At 36.1% G+C, this 17,591-nt stretch overlaps 2 protein-coding genes across 6 annotated transcripts; both read left to right on the plus strand.

Moving 5' to 3' along the window:
* Positions 1-4,094: 4,094 nt before the first annotated feature.
* LOC140797240 (paired amphipathic helix protein Sin3-like 4) lies at positions 4,095-12,210 on the plus strand. 5 transcript variants are annotated; one of them, XR_012110600.1, is made up of 18 exons: positions 4,095-4,174; positions 4,389-4,526; positions 4,619-4,775; positions 4,876-4,974; positions 5,056-5,217; positions 5,328-5,565; positions 6,442-6,698; positions 6,778-6,929; positions 7,181-7,293; positions 7,397-7,651; positions 9,033-9,493; positions 9,807-10,442; positions 10,530-10,633; positions 10,719-10,857; positions 10,938-11,090; positions 11,386-11,448; positions 11,624-11,732; positions 11,844-11,983. XR_012110600.1 is itself a non-coding variant. In XM_073150528.1 (18 exons), exons 1-18 carry the CDS (start codon positions 4,143-4,145, stop codon positions 12,000-12,002), a joined length of 3,525 nt encoding a protein of 1,174 aa, XP_073006629.1. In that variant the 5' UTR covers positions 4,095-4,142; the 3' UTR covers positions 12,003-12,210. The 5 variants fall into 5 exon arrangements, 4 of the variants coding, with proteins under 4 accessions (XP_073006629.1, XP_073006630.1, XP_073006632.1 ...); XM_073150528.1 differs by having other exon boundaries at positions 11,386-11,546; positions 11,844-12,210; XM_073150529.1 differs by having other exon boundaries at positions 6,622-6,698; positions 11,386-11,546; positions 11,844-12,210.
* Positions 12,211-13,507: 1,297 nt separating this feature from the next.
* LOC140797895 (protein GAMETE EXPRESSED 3) lies at positions 13,508-17,339 on the plus strand. The gene is made up of 11 exons (XM_073151586.1): positions 13,508-13,576; positions 13,702-13,726; positions 13,790-13,974; positions 14,119-14,448; positions 14,661-14,907; positions 15,119-15,403; positions 15,536-15,622; positions 15,993-16,025; positions 16,105-16,164; positions 16,260-16,402; positions 16,488-17,339. The coding sequence occupies exons 3-11, from the start codon at positions 13,804-13,806 to the stop codon at positions 17,106-17,108; spliced, it is 1,977 nt and encodes a 658-aa protein (XP_073007687.1). The 5' UTR covers positions 13,508-13,576; positions 13,702-13,726; positions 13,790-13,803; the 3' UTR covers positions 17,109-17,339.
* The last annotated feature ends 252 nt before the right edge of the window (positions 17,340-17,591 follow it).

Consider the following 17,591-nt stretch of genomic DNA (forward strand, 5'->3'; position numbering starts at 1 on the left):
TCAGTCATTTCTATGTATAAAAGACATACTCAAGTCGTGGATATATAAAATAAATAGAAATTTCGACAAAGGCTTTCATAGTTTTTTCTCTAAAGTAGTGAAACACCCAAACCTCTAAATACACCGCGGTGATCTGTCAGTAATATGATTTCACAAGACACATAACAGCACAAGTTCATACCATAAATAAATTCAACTATGAAAGTCCGGATACAAGTTTCATAGGCCACAATAAGCCTTCAAGATACACATCCAAAATATAATTCTAAGGTCAAAAATACAACGTCAATCATAACGCCTTCGCAGAGGCTCAATACAACTAATAAACATACTGAAATAAAAAGACAGCTACTCATCGCTACCTGCACCTGCGTCTCCTAGCTCTAAAATAATGTCACCAAGAGGTGGTGAGCACACAGCTCAGCGAGTAGGATCCATACAATCTATAACAATAAAATCACAGGTGAATATCCAATCCATGCTAACAATAATAATACGCTTGACTAACTATGAGTTACTAAATCAATGCAATCAATAAGGACTATATGTCACTATACTGGAACATGCCAATTCCTAAACATATGAAGATAAGTCCACATAGATATAAAGTTTACGACAATTTTTTATTCATATAAATCTCAATCATAGTGTTTACATGTTATGTACAGCAATAAAAGAATAGTTTAGTTATCTCATGCCACTAAGGCATTAATCATATTTATCATAGCTCACCGAGTTATTCACCACACAAGATAAATAATCTCAAGAAAAATATAACCATCCATCATCTCATACATCGAGGGGATATATACACATCTAGCGGTAATGCCACCTACACATGCATGGCGACACTACATGTGACCGGTTGTCTATGGTCATCCTTAGGAGAATAAGAGTTATAGGATGCAAATGACACAAAGGGCTAGGCTAGGGGTATTGGGTTAGGCTTGAGGGGCCTTAGTGGGCTCGCAACCCAAAGGTTGGCAGAAATGGGCTGGGGGGTCCAACCATAGCCCACCAAAGGCTTGGTTGGTGGGCTGCGGTCTGTAGCCCACCCAACCCAAGCCTAGTGAGCTGCGGTCTGGATTGCAGCCCACAAGGGCTCAGTGGGCTACGATCTGATCGAGGGGCTCAGTGGGGGGGTGTGGGGCTTAAACAACCCCACCCTCCCTTACTATCCCCTTCTGAGGGAGGAGATAGAGGGGGAGAGGGAAGTCCCAAGGGATACGATGCCGGCGGTGCGACACGAGGCGGCGGCGCAAGCACAAGCCCAACATTGTCGGCAGCGCAACACGAGTCCGAGAAGGTAAGCAAAGGGAAGAGAAAGAAAGAGGGGCACGAGTCCGAGGTAATTAAAGGGGAAGAAAAAGAAAGAGGGATAGGGGGATTAATGGAGGTGGAGAGGGTGGCCGAAGAGGAAGAAGAAAAAAGGAGAAGAAGAAATACGCGGTAGCAGGCTCTGATGCTTAGGGTTTTTTTTTAATCACCTAATTTTGGAGGAATTCGCTTTCCTCCCGTGGGTTCTTGGCTGTTTTGCATGCCTTCTCAAAATTTATTATCAAAGATTTTAATTATAAAAAAAAACAATAATCTAACTAAAATAATAAATTAACTAATTTTTCTGTATTAATAAAATAAAATATGAATGAGAAAACTTGCCTCTCACGCTTATCCAAATAATTTCTGATTAAACAGTATATATATATATATATAATTTCTGAAAAAACCGTAGCAGACCGTTTTTTCTTACCCTTCTCTTTAGGTTTTTTTTTATATAATTTTTTTTTTCTTTTGGTCTAGTATATATATATATATATTTTTCCTAATAAGATTCTAATAAGGATTATCATCCTTATGTTTATCTTTATTTATCTATTTATTTATTTTATTTTATTTTATTTTCGGTTATTACACTTCTCTTCCCTTCTCCATCCTTATCATTATTAATGTTTATCTTTATTTATCTATTTATATATTTTATTTTATTTTCGGTTATTATACTTCTCTCCCCTTCTCTATCCTTATCATTATTAATGTTTATCTTTATTTATCTATTTATTTATTTTATTTTATTTTCGGTTACACTTCTCTCCCCTTCTCTATCCTTATCATTTATCTTTATTTATTTATCTATTTATTTATTTTATTTTATTTTTAATTATTACACTTCTCCTCTTCTCCTTTTCTTGGGCGTAAGTTTTCTCTCTTCTCCTCTTGTCCTTTTCTTGGGCGCAAGTTTTCTCAGCTGATTCCGTGAACTGGAGGGGTGCACGAGGGGAGGAGTAGAAGGTTCCTCTTTCTTATTGTTGCTTTTTTACTTTGTTTTCTTTCATAAGGAAAATTGCGGCTTATTGGTGCTTTTTCGCTTTAATTTACGCTTACGCAAGTAAAGCCATACGTAAGATTGGTGAACTAATAAAATTAATTATCTTATTAGAGAATTTATGTTTAAGCGTATACATGAGTCAAGGGTCCCTAGGGTGAGTTCTATTTCATCCTAAAATTTATACTAATTTAGTGATAATAATTTGTCCTTATGGGAGTGGTTAGGTTAATAAATCAGGTAAAAATAGATAAACGGAGTTATATGGTTGAAATTTGGGGATAAACGGAGTTATATGGTTGAAATGACCCCAAATGGACTAGGCTGTTGGTATTGGATTAGGCTTGAGCCTAACCCAATAAGCAAGAGGAGCCTTAGTGGGCTGGCAGCCCACAAGGTTGGCAGAAATGAGCTAGGTCCAACCATAGCCCACCAAAGGCTTGGTTGGTGGGCCGCGGTCTGCAGCCCACCCAACCCAAGCCTAGTGGGCTACGGTTTGGGGCTCAGTGGGGAAGACAGAGAGGAAAGGGAAGGCACAGGAGAAGATTTATCCCAGTGAGTTCCTCTTTAATTATCATTATTTACTATTCAAATAATTTATATAAGAAGATTTATCCCAGCGAGTTCCTCTTTAATTATCATTATTTTACTATTTCAAATAATTTATATAAGAATAGCATAAATTTTTTTAATCATCTTGGGTTGGGTTAAGTTTATGTAAAAGAAAGACTTTTCTGGTCTAATTATGATATATTATTAATATGATGGAAATTAGGTAATGTGAAAAGTTTTCGGTGGTAATTGTGTAATAATGTCTAAGGAGAAATTTGATCAGCGTAGAGATCCGACGGGTGGGATTATTTTCTGATTCAGACTCTCTCTTTTCTTATATATATTCGCTTCCCTCGGTTCTCAAGCTCTTTTGCTTCTTAACCACCTCTTCTTGCTCAAATCCACTAATCTTGTTGTCACACGTTGTCGAACCATGTAACTTGAGATAATCCCTAGAGACATGAAGCCAAAGAAAACAAAATGTATTATAAAAGAAATAAAGTCAAAGATTTTAATTATTAAAAAAAAATCTAGGTAAAATAATAAATTAACTATTTTTTCTGCATTAATTTCCTGGTTTCTGTTACAGTATCGTTTCTACTGTAGTAGAAACTTCTTCCGCCGTGGAAGTACGCACCTTCTTTTCTTTGGTTTTTCTTCTTTTATATAATTTTTTTTCTTTTCGTCTATGTATATATATATATATATTTTTTCTAATAAGATTCTAATAAGGATTATCATCCTTATCATTATTAATATTTATCTTTATTTATTTATTTTATTTTATTTTCGGTTATTACACTTCTTCCCTTCTTCATCCTTATCATTATTAATGTTTATCTTTATTTATCTATTTATTTATTTTATTTTATTTTATTTTCGGTTTATTACACTTCTTACTTTCTCTATCCTTATTATTAATGTTTATCTTTATTTATCTATTTATTTATTTTATTTTATTTTCGGTTATTACACTTCTCCCCTTCTCCATCCTTATCATTATTAATGTTTATCTTTATTTATCTATTTATTTATTTTATTTTATTTTCGGTTATTACACTTCTCCCCTTCTCCATCCTTATCATTATTAATGTTTATCTTTATTTATCTATTTATTTATTTTATTTTATTTTCGGTTATTACACTTCTCCGTTTTCTCCTAATATTTATCTTTATTTATCTATTTATTTATTTTATTTTATTTTCGGTTATTACACTTCTCCCCTTCTCCTTTTCTTGGGTACATAAAGTTTTCTCGGCGGGAGCCATGGGTGAACCAAGAGAGGAGGAGAAGGCATTGTATGTACCTCTTTCTTATTGGTGCCTTTTCTCTTTGTTTTCCTTCATAAGGAAAATTGGGTAGTTCGCTATTGCCGGGCTTGTTTGTTTGAGTGTTTCTTGCCCCAAGAAGTTCTTGGTTGCTTCTCTATATCTCGTGAAGCGATTCCTTCTTGAATATACCTCGTCTCAGAACACTAATATTCATACAATCTGAAATATCATATTGTGGCAGCACCAATGCAGGTACGGATTGTAAAGGAATAAGATATGCTTTCGACTACTTATTCACTGTGAAAAGGGAACTATTTCGTGACAACATCAATAATTATAATAAGTTCCTTCAAATCATGGTGGATTTCGATAAGAAGAGGTTTGCAGCCTGTACGTCCTCAATTATATCTGCTATGATTCGATGGATCATCAGGTCTAAGGTATCTGTTTGATCGGTTGATGTGTTTGCAGGATCGACTACCGTGAGGTTACTGTAAGGCTAAGGGAATTGTTTAAAGACCGCCCACATCTGATCCTTGGCTTTGAGAATATGCAAAAAAGGGAAAAACCCTCTGACGACAAGTCTCTAGAAATGAAGGATGCTCTAGATCTTGTTAACAGGATAAAGGTATAGTTAGATTGAAATAACTTCTCTCAAATTTTATATTAAACTTCTGAGCCAGTGTTTTTATGTTTCTTCTTTTCTTCCTTTGTGTTCTCATCGGCAGGATCATTTTCGCAATGATAAAGTCTCCTACAGTTCATTCTTAAAGACTTTATTTTTGTACATCTCACAAAAGAAGACTGTTGATGATGTCCATCAGAAGGTTCTTTGTCTTCTGTCTAAGCATGTGATTTATGGTGGCAGATCTACATATTTATAGTGATCTTAATATTTTCTGTTGCAGGTGGAGTTTCTCCTACGGGACCAGCATGATTTGCTCAAGGAGTTCAGGCGATTCTTGCCAGCTAATTTAGCAAAAATGCCTCTGCCTCATCAATCATCTGGTATAATTTCTAAGAGTCATGATGGCAGAATGGCAATGGCGAATCATGCTCAAGGGGATAAGGTTTTTATATTAACTGATATGACGAATTTAACACTCATTCCTCTAGAAGATGAATGTCGCTTCTCTACCTCATTTCTCACCATCTCATTGTGCATCACTTGTTTTCCCAGGTACATAGAACCTGTAACATGGATGCTGATTATAACTTGAAAACTGGTTATCTCCAATTAAAGGATGTCAGAAATGAAAATTCTGCTTCCCAGAATGCCGAAAAAGATTCGGGCAGGAGAGTGCATGGTTCCAATGAATTAACTATTGAGCATGGAAAGATGGATACTGACAATGAACTATCCAAGCAAAGATTAATCCAAAGGGATGAAAGTTTCATGGCTGAGCATCTTCAGAAAGGTGATCAAACAAATTTTAGCTTTCTTTATGGTGATAATAAGTGCATCTGGGTAGCCCTTGGTTCATTATTCATAGTAACCTGCATATTTGAAATGTTTTCTTGTTCCCATGTCTTACTATTTGCATACTTGGAGAATTTTACCTGACCCACTAACAAACTATTTGTGTTCTTAGCTGCTACAACCTTTTAGATTCTTCTATGTACGAAAATCCTCTGAATACTAAGTCACTAACTGCTATTTATATTCAGTAGGTTTCTGAAAGAATAATAGAACTAATATAATTAATTTTGCCGATATAAATTGGTAAAGCTTTATTTGACAGAAACAAAATGATAGTAGTAAGGTTGAAAAATGTCACCACTCTTTCTGTCTGGCTGAATAGTTTCTTTCATTAGAAGCTTCAACTTCCACCTGTGATACCAAGGTCAGAAGAAGCTTTTCTTATTCAGGTTCTGCTTCATAATTATTAGCCATATTGCTCAGGAAATCTGAATACAACACCATGAATTGTCAGGTGTTACTCTGAAAAATAAAACATTATTGTGAGATAAGATTCCTATCATAGATTTATCCTAAGAATTATTTAAGATTTCCCCTTAATTTAATCAGTAAATAAATAATGTGAGGGCCATTTTGCAAATTTATGGTGACTTTCTCATCCACATGTCTGCTGTTTTGCAGATTCCCTTATTTCTTGATAAGCGCATATCTTCTTCACTAGATAACTAATTTTGGAACAAATCTATGAATTATTCTGGATTGTAATAAGGCTTCTTAGTTCTTACTTCCCTTTATTGGGGAACTCCCATCTTGCACACCTTTGATGTGCAACCTTATTTGCTTTATATACTAACAGTTTCTTGTTGTAATAAAGAATGTATGGCTGGATCAGCCAAGGTAGAAGACAAAGATGGCAATGTAAAGCATGAAAGGGATAAGATGGACAAAGAAAAACCCCATCAAAGAAATAGTGATATTGAAAAGAAGATTATCAATGAATTTTGTAATTCTGTTTCTACATATACAGACTTCCAAATTCGAACTTCCATTGCAGATGACGAGTTAGTTTCAGAGCTTGCTCTCTCAGCATATCTGCAGTGTAGTCCTAGCTACCGTATTCTTCCTGAGAATGTACAATCCTATCCTTCCAGATTTTAATTAAATTTATTTATTGCCTGTCTACTTATGCATAATGATTGCTTGATTGCAGTATCCAGTACCTCTGGCAAGCAACAGGACTGAAGCTGATGCATCAGTTCTGAATGATGTTGTGATTTCTGTGGCTTCCGGAAGAGAGGAGAATTCTGATATCACAGTAAAAAATAAATATGAAGAAATCCTATGCAAATGTGATGATGACAGGTAGTAGTGTAAATCTTTCGATGTTTTAAGTTTTAACATGTATGCGGTTCACTTTATATGTGGACGAGATCTAGGTTTTTTTATGACGTTCTTTATGATTAAGTTGGGAATCTTATTTTCTTTATTAAGCCCATTTTTGGAAGGACGAACTTGCATTACCGAGTAGTATGTTCGGATATTTTTACATGTAGTCCTTGTGCATATGATTCTGATTTGAGTTGATGTTCTTCTCCAATGTGGAATGCCGGCAGGTATGAGTTAGATATGCTGCTAGAATGGTTGACTGCAACTTCTGAGAGAGTGGAAGAGTTGTTATCCACAATGAAATCGGAAAGCTTGGTCCGTGTTGAAGAACACCTTACTTGTTAGTACATTGCCATGCCTGAAAATTTTAATAATTAGAATTGCAATTGTACTTTTGAGAACATTCTTATCTGGTCCTTATCTCCTATATATTTTTTCAACAGCTTTAAACATGAGGTGCATTGAAGGTTTATATGGTGAATATGGTCTGGAAGTTGTGGATATTTTACTCAATGATGCCACTACTGCATTGCCTGTCATACATGCTCGTCTAAAGCAGAAGAAAGAGGAGTTGACAAGATATTACTCAGATTTGAGTACGGTTTGGGTAAACAAATTTGCCCAGATATATCAAAGATCACTTGACTACCGTAGCTTCTATTTCAAGAAACAGGATGTAAAGATGTTGAGTACAAAAGGTACACCGAGAATTATATCAATTACATCACTTGAGTACCTTCATCAAATGTTAGATAGTTGAAAATGTTCTATAGGTGGATTCCTTATTTTTAGATCACTTACATCTGGGATGCACTCTTTGCTTTCTCCTTATCATATATATCCATCTTGTAGATAGCCTCTTCTCTCTGCTACTGTCATGCAATTCTGCCACGTATCAGTTGAGCATCATGAAGACTTACTCTGCTAGTAAAGACATTTCAAATCTAGCCAAGAAAATAATTTGCAAGAGAATGTAGATTTATTCAATACTTCTTTTGCCCTTTCTTAGTACGGTGGTCATCGTCTAGAAATCTCATTCTTAAGTTTAATGACTTCATTGCTCTGCTAATGGATCATTGTAGGAAATAATCACATAGACATCCTTCTCTTAAATTGCATTAGAGTACTTGGACCACCTTTATTAATGCAGTAGCAGTTGAAGCAGGTTACACTGTCACATCTTGGTTCTTGCAAATTACATTGTCATTGTACTTGATACTTGGTGACATACTTATTCGGGGTGTATGACCTTGCAAAATGGTCAAAGTGATGTCATCTAAGTAATACATGCAACCATTCTACTTGCTTGTAGGACATCCCTTTCAAATCCATTGATTGGAGGAAAGAGAAAAGATGAAAATAATTTCTCAAAGATGAGGTTGAACATTTTATCAATCTTCACAAACACTTTCCCTGTAGTGCTGAGAGCCTTGCGCACTAGGATACTTTTCTTGTGCATGCTTGCTTCTTTCACAGCCACTGATATATGTATGCATGCACCTTTTATAAAGATTATGTTCTTTTCCAGTTACTTCTAAAATTAGCAATTGTATACTTCCTTGTTCTTATAAATCAAAGGTCCTCGCTCTTTTCTGCAATGTAAATTGCCCTCGTCAAGAAGAGTGACTTTGATGCAAAGTGAAGTGTTTGTACATTTTTCTAAGCCATAAAGCCCCAAAGGGTTCATGATTTCTTACTCTTCTCATTCTATCATTCGTTTGCAAAAACCATGATCACATATTTTGCTCCATATTTATGTTATGTATAGTCTTGTTAACATTTGATTTGATCTACGTTTTACATCAATGGTAGTTGGTCCAAATCTCCCTTTCCTATGCCTTTCTCATTATGGTTTCCATTCTCCAACATCTTTTTCAGTCACAGATCTGTATTTCTCATGATATCTTTTATTCAGGATCTCGCTGCTATACTTATTTTTTCCATTGATGTGAAACCAGATACTTTTACTTAATTTCTTCTATTATTTCTTATTATATTACATTGTTTTTACCTTTTTTCTCCTACATTGGTTTTACCTTGTTTCTCCTACTATCTCTTATCATACTGTTCTACTTTCAGCTTTGTTGGCTGAAGCTAAAAAATTTAGTGAGAAGAAGAGGGAGGAAGATGATGTACTTCTTCACACTGTTGCCAATAACCGACAGCCTAAATCTTCTGTCATGGAATTTTTCTATACGGATTTAGCAATTCATGAGGACTTGTATGACATTATTAATTACTTCTGTGCTGAATTCTGTACATCAAAGGAGCAACTGGATATGGTCATGGGGATCTGGACGACTATAGAGCCAATACTAGGTATTTTTCGTCCTACAAAGGTTCCAGAGAATAATGTTGCTCTAACTATCAATAAAAGAGTTTTTGACAATAGTAGAAAATCTATCCACAAAAATGGTAATGGAACAATTGGGGAAAAGTTCACTGCTTCTGATGAAATAGATCCTGAAAGGAGTGGTGGTGACAACATTCAGAAACAACCAAAATATTCATGCAAGACCAGATTGGCACTTGAGTGCAAGGTAAATGACTTCTATAAGCCTATTTTTGCATACTTTGTCTCATAACATTTATAGCGTTTTCCCTCGGCTCCTTTATTTTTTTTTTTTTTTTATGAAAGGTGAACTCACTCTGTTTTATTCATTGAGATAGCCTGAAAATATTATATTGCCCATTCGTTGCAGCTGATCATTTATGTTGACACACTTGTATGTTGATTCTTTTTTTGGTGTGTTATTTAGATAAATAACATCGGGACGATTAGTGTCTTTCTTAATTTCACTTTGAACTATATTCTAGTCTAATTGCCTTATATACTTTTTTTTTCTCCCCTAGGTAAATGGAAGTTCAATAAAACTTACATTGTTAAACCATGGCAACACTGCTGAAAGAAATAGCAAGATTTATAACTATCATGGAGGCTCTTCTGTGCATAACACCTTCAAAATAGAAAGAGAAGAGCCCGAGTTATCAACAAGCAGAGAAGAGAACAATCCCTTGGTTATTGAAGATGCCCTAAATAAGGTGCCTGAAATTACTGATTACACTAGCAAACACCATCGTGTCAGGACAGGAAAACTAGTACATGATGGTGAGCCAGCTGGAGAGGGTAATGTAGATGATGGAATCCCTGGAACTTTGGCAAGAATCAGTTTAAATTTTCCTGAGGTTGATGGAAATGACTCTGGTGATGTATCTGGTCACAGTGAGGATCTCTCTTGTGAAGATCGTTATAACAAGGTGGGAAATGCAAGCCAGGACGTAAACACAGAATGTGAAAATGGGGCTGGAAAAATGGCTCATACGCATGTTGGAGGAGGAAGAATGCCGTCAGTATCTACAGATTGTTGTTTTGATGCATCGAGACCACTGAGAGAGCATAAATCCAAATTTTTACATGATAATGAAGACCAGTGCTGCAGGGTATTCTATGGAAATAGTTCGTTCTACGTGCTATTTAGGCTTCACCAGGTCATATAGTTTTTCTTTTAATTGGTAGATTGATAGTAATTAATTGTAAAGACTAGTTTTAACTGTTTCTTATGTTTGTATTAGCAGATTTTATATGAGAGACTACTTTTTGCCAAGAAGAGCACATCAAGTGCTCATATAAAACATGGGACTTCGAAGGAGACATGTAGTCCTGATTATCTATATGACAAGTAATTTATATTTGAGTTTTATACAACTTTATCCAGTAATTTATATTTGAGTTTCTTATGTTTCCTTTTATTTTTTAACGTGCAGATTTAAGCTCTCGCTATACAATCTTCTTAATGGTTCTGCTGACAATTTGAGATTTGAAGATGCTTGCCTATCTTTACTAGGAACTCAATCTTATGTGCTTTTCACACTAGACAAGCTGATCTACAGAGTTATCCAACAGGTACTACATTGTGATTATCTAGCTTTCTTGTAGTCTAAATGCAAAATTCAATAGTTTGCTATTTTGTTTTGAACATCCAGCTCCAGGAAATTGCATCAAATGACAAAGACAACAAGTTGCTTCAGCTCCATGCATATGAGAACTCACGAGGACCTGGGGTATTCAGTGACCTTTTCTATTACGAAAATGCTCGGACCCTTGTTCATGATGAAAGCATGTTCCGATTTCAATGCGTAAGTTCTCATGCTAGGTTTACACCATAATTTGCCTAAATATCAACTCTGGGCTCCTCAATGACCCTTTCTGTACTGTTGAAAATTCAATAAATAAAAAATCACCTGGTTCAGTATTAGTCATAAATAGTACTTAAATAACCAAGAGTTTGCAGATAAATGTGGTAAATCATAAGAGGAGACGTGTGACAATTGCTTCTCTAGTTTTTACTGCAATTTTGCAAATGGTCAGATCTTTTTCCTGTGTTAGTTACTGTTTTTCCCTCAAATTATGACATTTTGTTTACTTTTGTAGTCTTTGGACCCAGCAAGGTTATCCATTGAACTGATGGAGTCTGGGAATGAAGAATGCAAAGAGGTTGCTGCATCTTTGCAACCAGAATTTTCAGCTTATCTGCATAATGATTTCTTGTCTAGTTGTTCCGAAAAGGAGATGCATAATATTTTCCTTAGAAGGTGCCAAACTGTTGTAACATAATTGGTGATAATCTAATGATGGCTGTTCTCTTCTGACATATTGTAAATGTTTGTAGGAACAAACGCAAGTTGGAGACAGTTTATGGAATATCTGATACCAGAAGTTCCATGGATGGGGTTCGAATCTCTAATGGTTTGAAATACAGGATGAATAGCTCATATAAGGTACAGAACATAGAGATCTTAAATTGTACTTCAACTTGCTACATGTTCTTGTCAACCCTATGAATATATCTTTTGGCATTTGCTAATTATCATTAATTGCATGTATTGCAGGTTACTTTTCTGCATGATACAGAAGATCTCTTCATCCATACAAAAAAGAAAAGGAGACAGCGATATGGTGATCAAAAGCAGCCGTCAGAGTTCTTATTTGCGAGCCATAGAAGATTTATTTATCCAGATGGGAAAGAAGAGGATGCACCTGTTTGTTGACTCTTGTTTCTTGTTGCAATCAGCCATGTTAGCAAATATGCTCCAATTATACACTATTTTTTATTTATCATATCCTGTTAGATAACAAGGTTAGATCAGGTCTAAGCTTCTTTTTGAGAATATTCATCTTGTAATTCTAAATAATTTAGACATTACTTATGTTGCAACATCTTAAACGAAGGGAAATAGGATTTACTTTTCGAGATCATTTATACACCTGAATATGTATTCTTCGTGCTTCTTATAGTAGGATGCCGTGTGGAAAATAATTTGCAGAGCTCTACCATCCCCAGAATTTGTAGAACTGCAGAATATAAGTTGACTTATGCTGGAAAGTGATGCACCACAGAGATAGTAAAAGTTCACAACTTTGGATACTTCTGATATATATGTACATTGTTTTGCAATATCTCTGATGTGGATACTTCTGATAAAGCATCCGAAATTGGTATCAATGCCAATACAAGTGGATTACAAAACAGTTTCATGTAAAATATATTTATAACTTTTTATTCATTTCTTTTGCAAAATAATATCGGTCGAGTCTACTTGTTCAAAATACAAGCAATTTTTCGATCTTTTTTTAGAAAGAGTTCCTTTCAACTGTGGCATCTCTCTCTCGCTAACCGTTACTTCAAGGGAACGGAAAGATTCTCTGATCCCTATCCAAAAATAAATAAATAAAAAAAATCCAGAACCAGATTGAGAACTTCGAGCAGACACCGATGAATAATATTGACTGCCGTGAGGCCATACAAGAGTCGCGACCATGGAAAAAAGAAAGGCTGAATCGAGATTGGATTCCCTGATGTGCATTCCTCTTCCAACAAAGAGCAGAATCCGTCCACTCATCGAAGTCTTGTCTCCGGTAGGCGAGAGGAAGAGGGACAGAGAGCTGACTGTAAGGGTTCTTGGCCCTGCCGATTGAGGTGGAAGAAGGACGGAGACAATAACAAACGGGAGTCCCCAGTGGATGAACGACGGGGCTTAGAATCCATTCTGTAGAGAAAACTCTGTATGAATGAATGGAGAACAAAAGGATTGTTCTAGCTTTGTTTTTGAGACCATCTTCTAATTTTATCAATAGGTTGCTTCCACAAATGCTTTTTGGTTTCTTCATTTATTTAAGTTACTTCTTTACTTTTGTGTTGGCTAATTTCATTTGATTTGATGGACCATTTGCAAAGAAAAATATTTCTTAAAGCTCATGTTTTTTTATTATTATAGATGCTCACATATAAATTTAAAACTTAGTGATTTTCGATAAATCTATAATTAAACTGATTAAATCTTACCGACTAGGTTTGAGAGTTATCCATAAAAATAAAAATGAATACATTTTCACCAGACGAGCATGCGATAGATGCAATCATGACCGCCGAACGTATGCGATGCATTTGACGTAGGGATCGATTAACTTCCCCGTGGGGAAGATCAGAGATGGCATCGAATCGAACGCACGAATTCACTCGATGGACGTGTAGGATGCGCAAACGCGATTAGGGCGGTTAGGTTTTAGGCGCGGAAGTTATAATTCAAGAACACAAAATAGAACAAAGCAGCGCTTCACTGAGGTATCCATCCATCCTCTCTCTCTCTCTCTCTCTCTCTCTCTCTCTCTCTCTCTCTCTCCACCATGAGGATCCGTTGTCTCATTTTGTTACTAATATCATCCCTATCCGAATCACTGGACCTCAAGAAGGTTCTCAGAACTACCACAACAGGTAATTTGTTGTCACTTCCCAGTTAGTTATTCAAAGTTCGGTTTTGATGATTAATTGTTGCAGCTGGGAAGCCTTTTATGTCCGCGCGTACCCTTGCGACTCCTCTTATCGGACATGACGGAAGGTTTATTGCTTGTTCTGGAAAGAATCTTCTCTCATTTGAGAGAAATGGATCAGTTGCGTGGGCTATTCCTCTCAATTATGCTTGCAGACAAGATATTTCCCCAGTTAGTGATGAAAGAGGAAAGGTAGACATTTTATTAGTTACGAATTTCTTATAGTCTTTTGAAATTTTGCCAGTCTAAAGCTTTAGTTAATTTGCAATGCCAATGCTCTGATGTCTTTTTTTTTCTTTCTTTTGGTTGATGGTTTTAATTGGGTCCATTTTGCAGATATATTTGATAGCAGAAGGCAGGGTGTTGAAGATAACTCCATCGAGAATTAGCAGTACTGAGTCTCCATTGGAGATATTCTTCAATCATAATTCAAGTACCATGGTGTTGGAGGACATTATTGGACTCTCGATTAGTATCAGTTATTCGTCGTTATTTATTACTATTAGAAACCGTGGTCTTTTCTCATTCTTGTTGCGTGGTGAGCTACTATGGAGCGCTGGCCCTATGCTTTATCGGTTTGGTTACCGCCAGGGCTGTAAGGCAAATATATCAGATTGTTATTTTAATTCAGCCCCTGTCATTGATCAATGTGAGGGGACTCTTTATGTAAGATCTCATTCCCTTGCTTGTCTTTGTCAGACACAGTATATCTTATTTCATTAGAATTCTGTGTTTTAGTAGTCATATACAGCATAATTTGTGTAAGGATCAGTATTTCCAACGTTGGATAAATAGGTTTGTGTTCATTTATGGTTGATGATGTTGGAAGTGCAGCAGTACTGCAAATAAAATTGAAGCTCAGATTGTTTAATTTGCAGATATCAAACACCGCAGGACAACTTTATTCGCTGTATATCCGCAGTTCTCAATTCAGGTGGATCCAAGATTTCAGTGCGATCGACAATTCAATGATAATCACACCTGGAAATAATGGCCATTTGTATGTCAGTTTTCCAAGAAAGGCTCTGCTGATGTCTCTCGATGTTTCTACTGGAAATATTTCATGGCAACAGAATGTTGGTCCCTTAAGTAGAGAGAAAAGCTTGCCAACTGTGGATTCCAACGGTGAGAAACCATTGAAGTTAACTATTAGTTTTAACATAGATAGATTTCATACATGTAGTGTGGAGTGTTTGCATAACTTTGTGAATACTTTGTGCTATCTTTCAATTTTGCAACATTACTTCTCGAAGCATGTGAAGCTCCTATCTGTCTCTCTCTGTGGAATGGTAAATTAACAGATGATTGACAATTTTATGTGAAACTGTCAAAAAAGGTTGGATATCCATTGGCTCATTGGATGGTACCTTATATTCAATCTCGCCAAATGGGGACATGAAGAAGTTCCTTCAAGCAACTGCACCTGATTCAGTGATTCATGTTAGTCCTGTCCTCGACTGCTCTGGGTTTGCAGTGTACATCTCGCAAACAGTGATGGAGGAAAAATCAAGTCGGACAATTGGCGATTATACTTATATATCTGCAACAAAGCCATTAAGCATTTTATTTACTTTGCTTGCTCCAGCTACTGGAACAATCTACTGGACTGGAAAGTATCCTGGTAACTCTTCTTCATATGTTGAATTATTGATATTGGTTAATGCATGTTCTTTTATCATAGCTTCAGTTCCATAAAGCGCCTAAAGGATTTCATAATAGTGTATTGTCACTGAATATCTAGAGAATTTATCAGGTGAAGTGTCGTCCTTGTTGTCCGAGAGTGACCTACACTACTTCACACTAGATGAGAGGGTTCTTCTTACTCTCCTTTCTGCAGGAAGTAAGTCCTCTTTCTTTCTGTGCCTTACAACTATTGAATGTATCATGTCATTATTCTTCACAAATATTAGTCAAACAGAAAGATTTGACCTACAGAAAATAAGAAAGATGACTACAGAACAGCTTAAGGTGCTTCTAGGCTTGGAGACTACTACTCATAAGTCATATATACCAATTTGTGATACATAATCTTTTTTGCTTATGAATGTTTGTCCAAATCCTTCCCATTTAATGACGTAAACTTTAGACTCATTGATTTGTCCTAAGTACTCACTCGGTCAAATGCTAAGAACGCAAAATACTTACCCACTTAGAAATTTGAGAGCAGATTCAGATGGCACTGAATTGATACATATTCTGAATTTATACAGGGATTGGCAACAGTTTACCATGTTACACTACACGTAAGTGGCTATAATCTCATTAGTGTAATTCCTTACTCTTTGATCTAATACCATCATTAACTTCCTATCAACTTACCAGGGCAAAAAATTGCTTGGACCTGCTCACAAGCAAGACCAAAATCTATTAGAACTGATACCGGTGAAGTACAATTCAGTTTGTTCTTGCTTAAATATAAATGATCTATTTTAGCTTCAGAAAGTATGATCACCACCTTAATTGATTGTTTCTCCTAGGCGATGACAAAGAAATTATGCTGTTCCTTCTTTTCCAATCTGTATTCTTAGTAATACTAGCATTAGTCGTCCGCTTTTGTTGTATCTTTTGGAGGAAGAGGAAGCTCCAAGATAATGGGCTCCAGAGATTCCTGGAGAAGAGAGTAAGTACATGAACTCAATTATGAACTCTTTGTTGTCTAATTATCTGATATAATAATTTGATTACTTTCTTTCCTCCAAACGCAGCGGTCTCTTCACAGTAAAAGGAAAACACTGAACAAGATGATCTCTAAGCTAGAGCTAAAGGCCAAAGATGATAACACAATAAATGAAGGCTTGGAGCAGTTGGGAGAAATAGTGAAAGCAAAGGAAGGCGTTGAGAGAAAATTATCCACCTCTTACAGCCTGGGTAGGGACAGAATTAGCTCAAAGCAGGGATCTATATTGCCATTGTATAGTGGCAGGACTAATAGCCACTCATTCCACAGCTCAAGAAAAGAGAGTGTCACTATATTTAACACATTTAGTGACACTTCTACTTCAGAAGAACAAAGGAGCAACAGCGGGGATGACAGTGACAGTGACATTAGCAATAGTAGTCATAGCTGCAGGGAGATGGAACTTAAAGTGATATCCAAGGAAGTGGAGGAAGCTGGGACTTCCACAAGAGTTGTGATGACAGGGGGAGATCATGAGGAAGGTCAATCAGATGCCATGGTATTTACAAACCCAATGGATATCGAACATCAGATTCACAGCAATGTGCATTCACAAGGAGAGGATCTTCTGATGGAGCCGCTGCAGGATAGTGTGGCTAAGAGAAGAATGTGGTTAAAGAGGAGAAGAACCCTATCTTCAACTAACTGAAACTACCATCTAGAAAAAGCATAAATAAATCATGGATATAGTTAATCCATAACATACTGTTCTTCTAGCAAATGACCATGCTATACATTTAAATGTCAATGTTTAGTAGACATTTTCCCTTATATTTCAGTTTTGAGTTTAAATCCTAATCACATCTATGCTCTGTGCTTTCGACCATGTAACTATTCCATCATAATGAAGTAGGCGCTAAGGCGTTGTATCTCCTCCCTACTTAATTGTTCTAACTATAAAATACAGTGGGGTTTGCATGTCCAAGATTTGTTTCAGTTCTTATTACTCTGATGGCATATATTGCAAAAAAATTTATCTTTTGTACAGAGGTTAACTGCTGGTGGTATTTTTCCCTAATGATAGAGGTGTCTGAAGATGACCTTAAAGACCTATATGCAACATACAGTATAGATGTAATACCATAAACCAGCACATGCTCCCCTAATTTCAGACTTGTAACATTTGTACACA

Source organism: Typha latifolia, chromosome 11 (assembly GCF_019914945.1).
Source record: "Typha latifolia isolate L0001 chromosome 11, TyphaL0001v2, whole genome shotgun sequence".
NCBI lineage: Eukaryota > Viridiplantae > Streptophyta > Magnoliopsida > Poales > Typhaceae > Typha > Typha latifolia.

What these genes read in the sequence shown, in the direction of transcription:
- LOC140797895 (XM_073151586.1), top strand. Translation starts at nt 13,804, where the DNA reads ATGTCCGCGCGTACCCTTGCGACTCCTCTTATCGGACATGACGGAAGG. An exon ending in AATGTGAGGGGACTCTTTAT is followed by an intron (nt 14,449 to 14,660) that starts GTAAGATCTCAT and finishes TTTAATTTGCAG; the next exon opens with ATATCAAACACCGCAGGACA. An exon ending in GCCAACTGTGGATTCCAACG is followed by an intron (nt 14,908 to 15,118) that starts GTGAGAAACCAT and finishes CTGTCAAAAAAG; the next exon opens with GTTGGATATCCATTGGCTCA.
- LOC140797240 (XM_073150528.1), top strand. Translation starts at nt 4,143, where the DNA reads ATGGGTGAACCAAGAGAGGAGGAGAAGGCATT. An exon ending in TGCTATTTAGGCTTCACCAG is followed by an intron (nt 10,443 to 10,529) that starts GTCATATAGTTT and finishes TTGTATTAGCAG; the next exon opens with ATTTTATATGAGAGACTACT. An exon ending in GCATGTTCCGATTTCAATGC is followed by an intron (nt 11,091 to 11,385) that starts GTAAGTTCTCAT and finishes TTACTTTTGTAG; the next exon opens with TCTTTGGACCCAGCAAGGTT.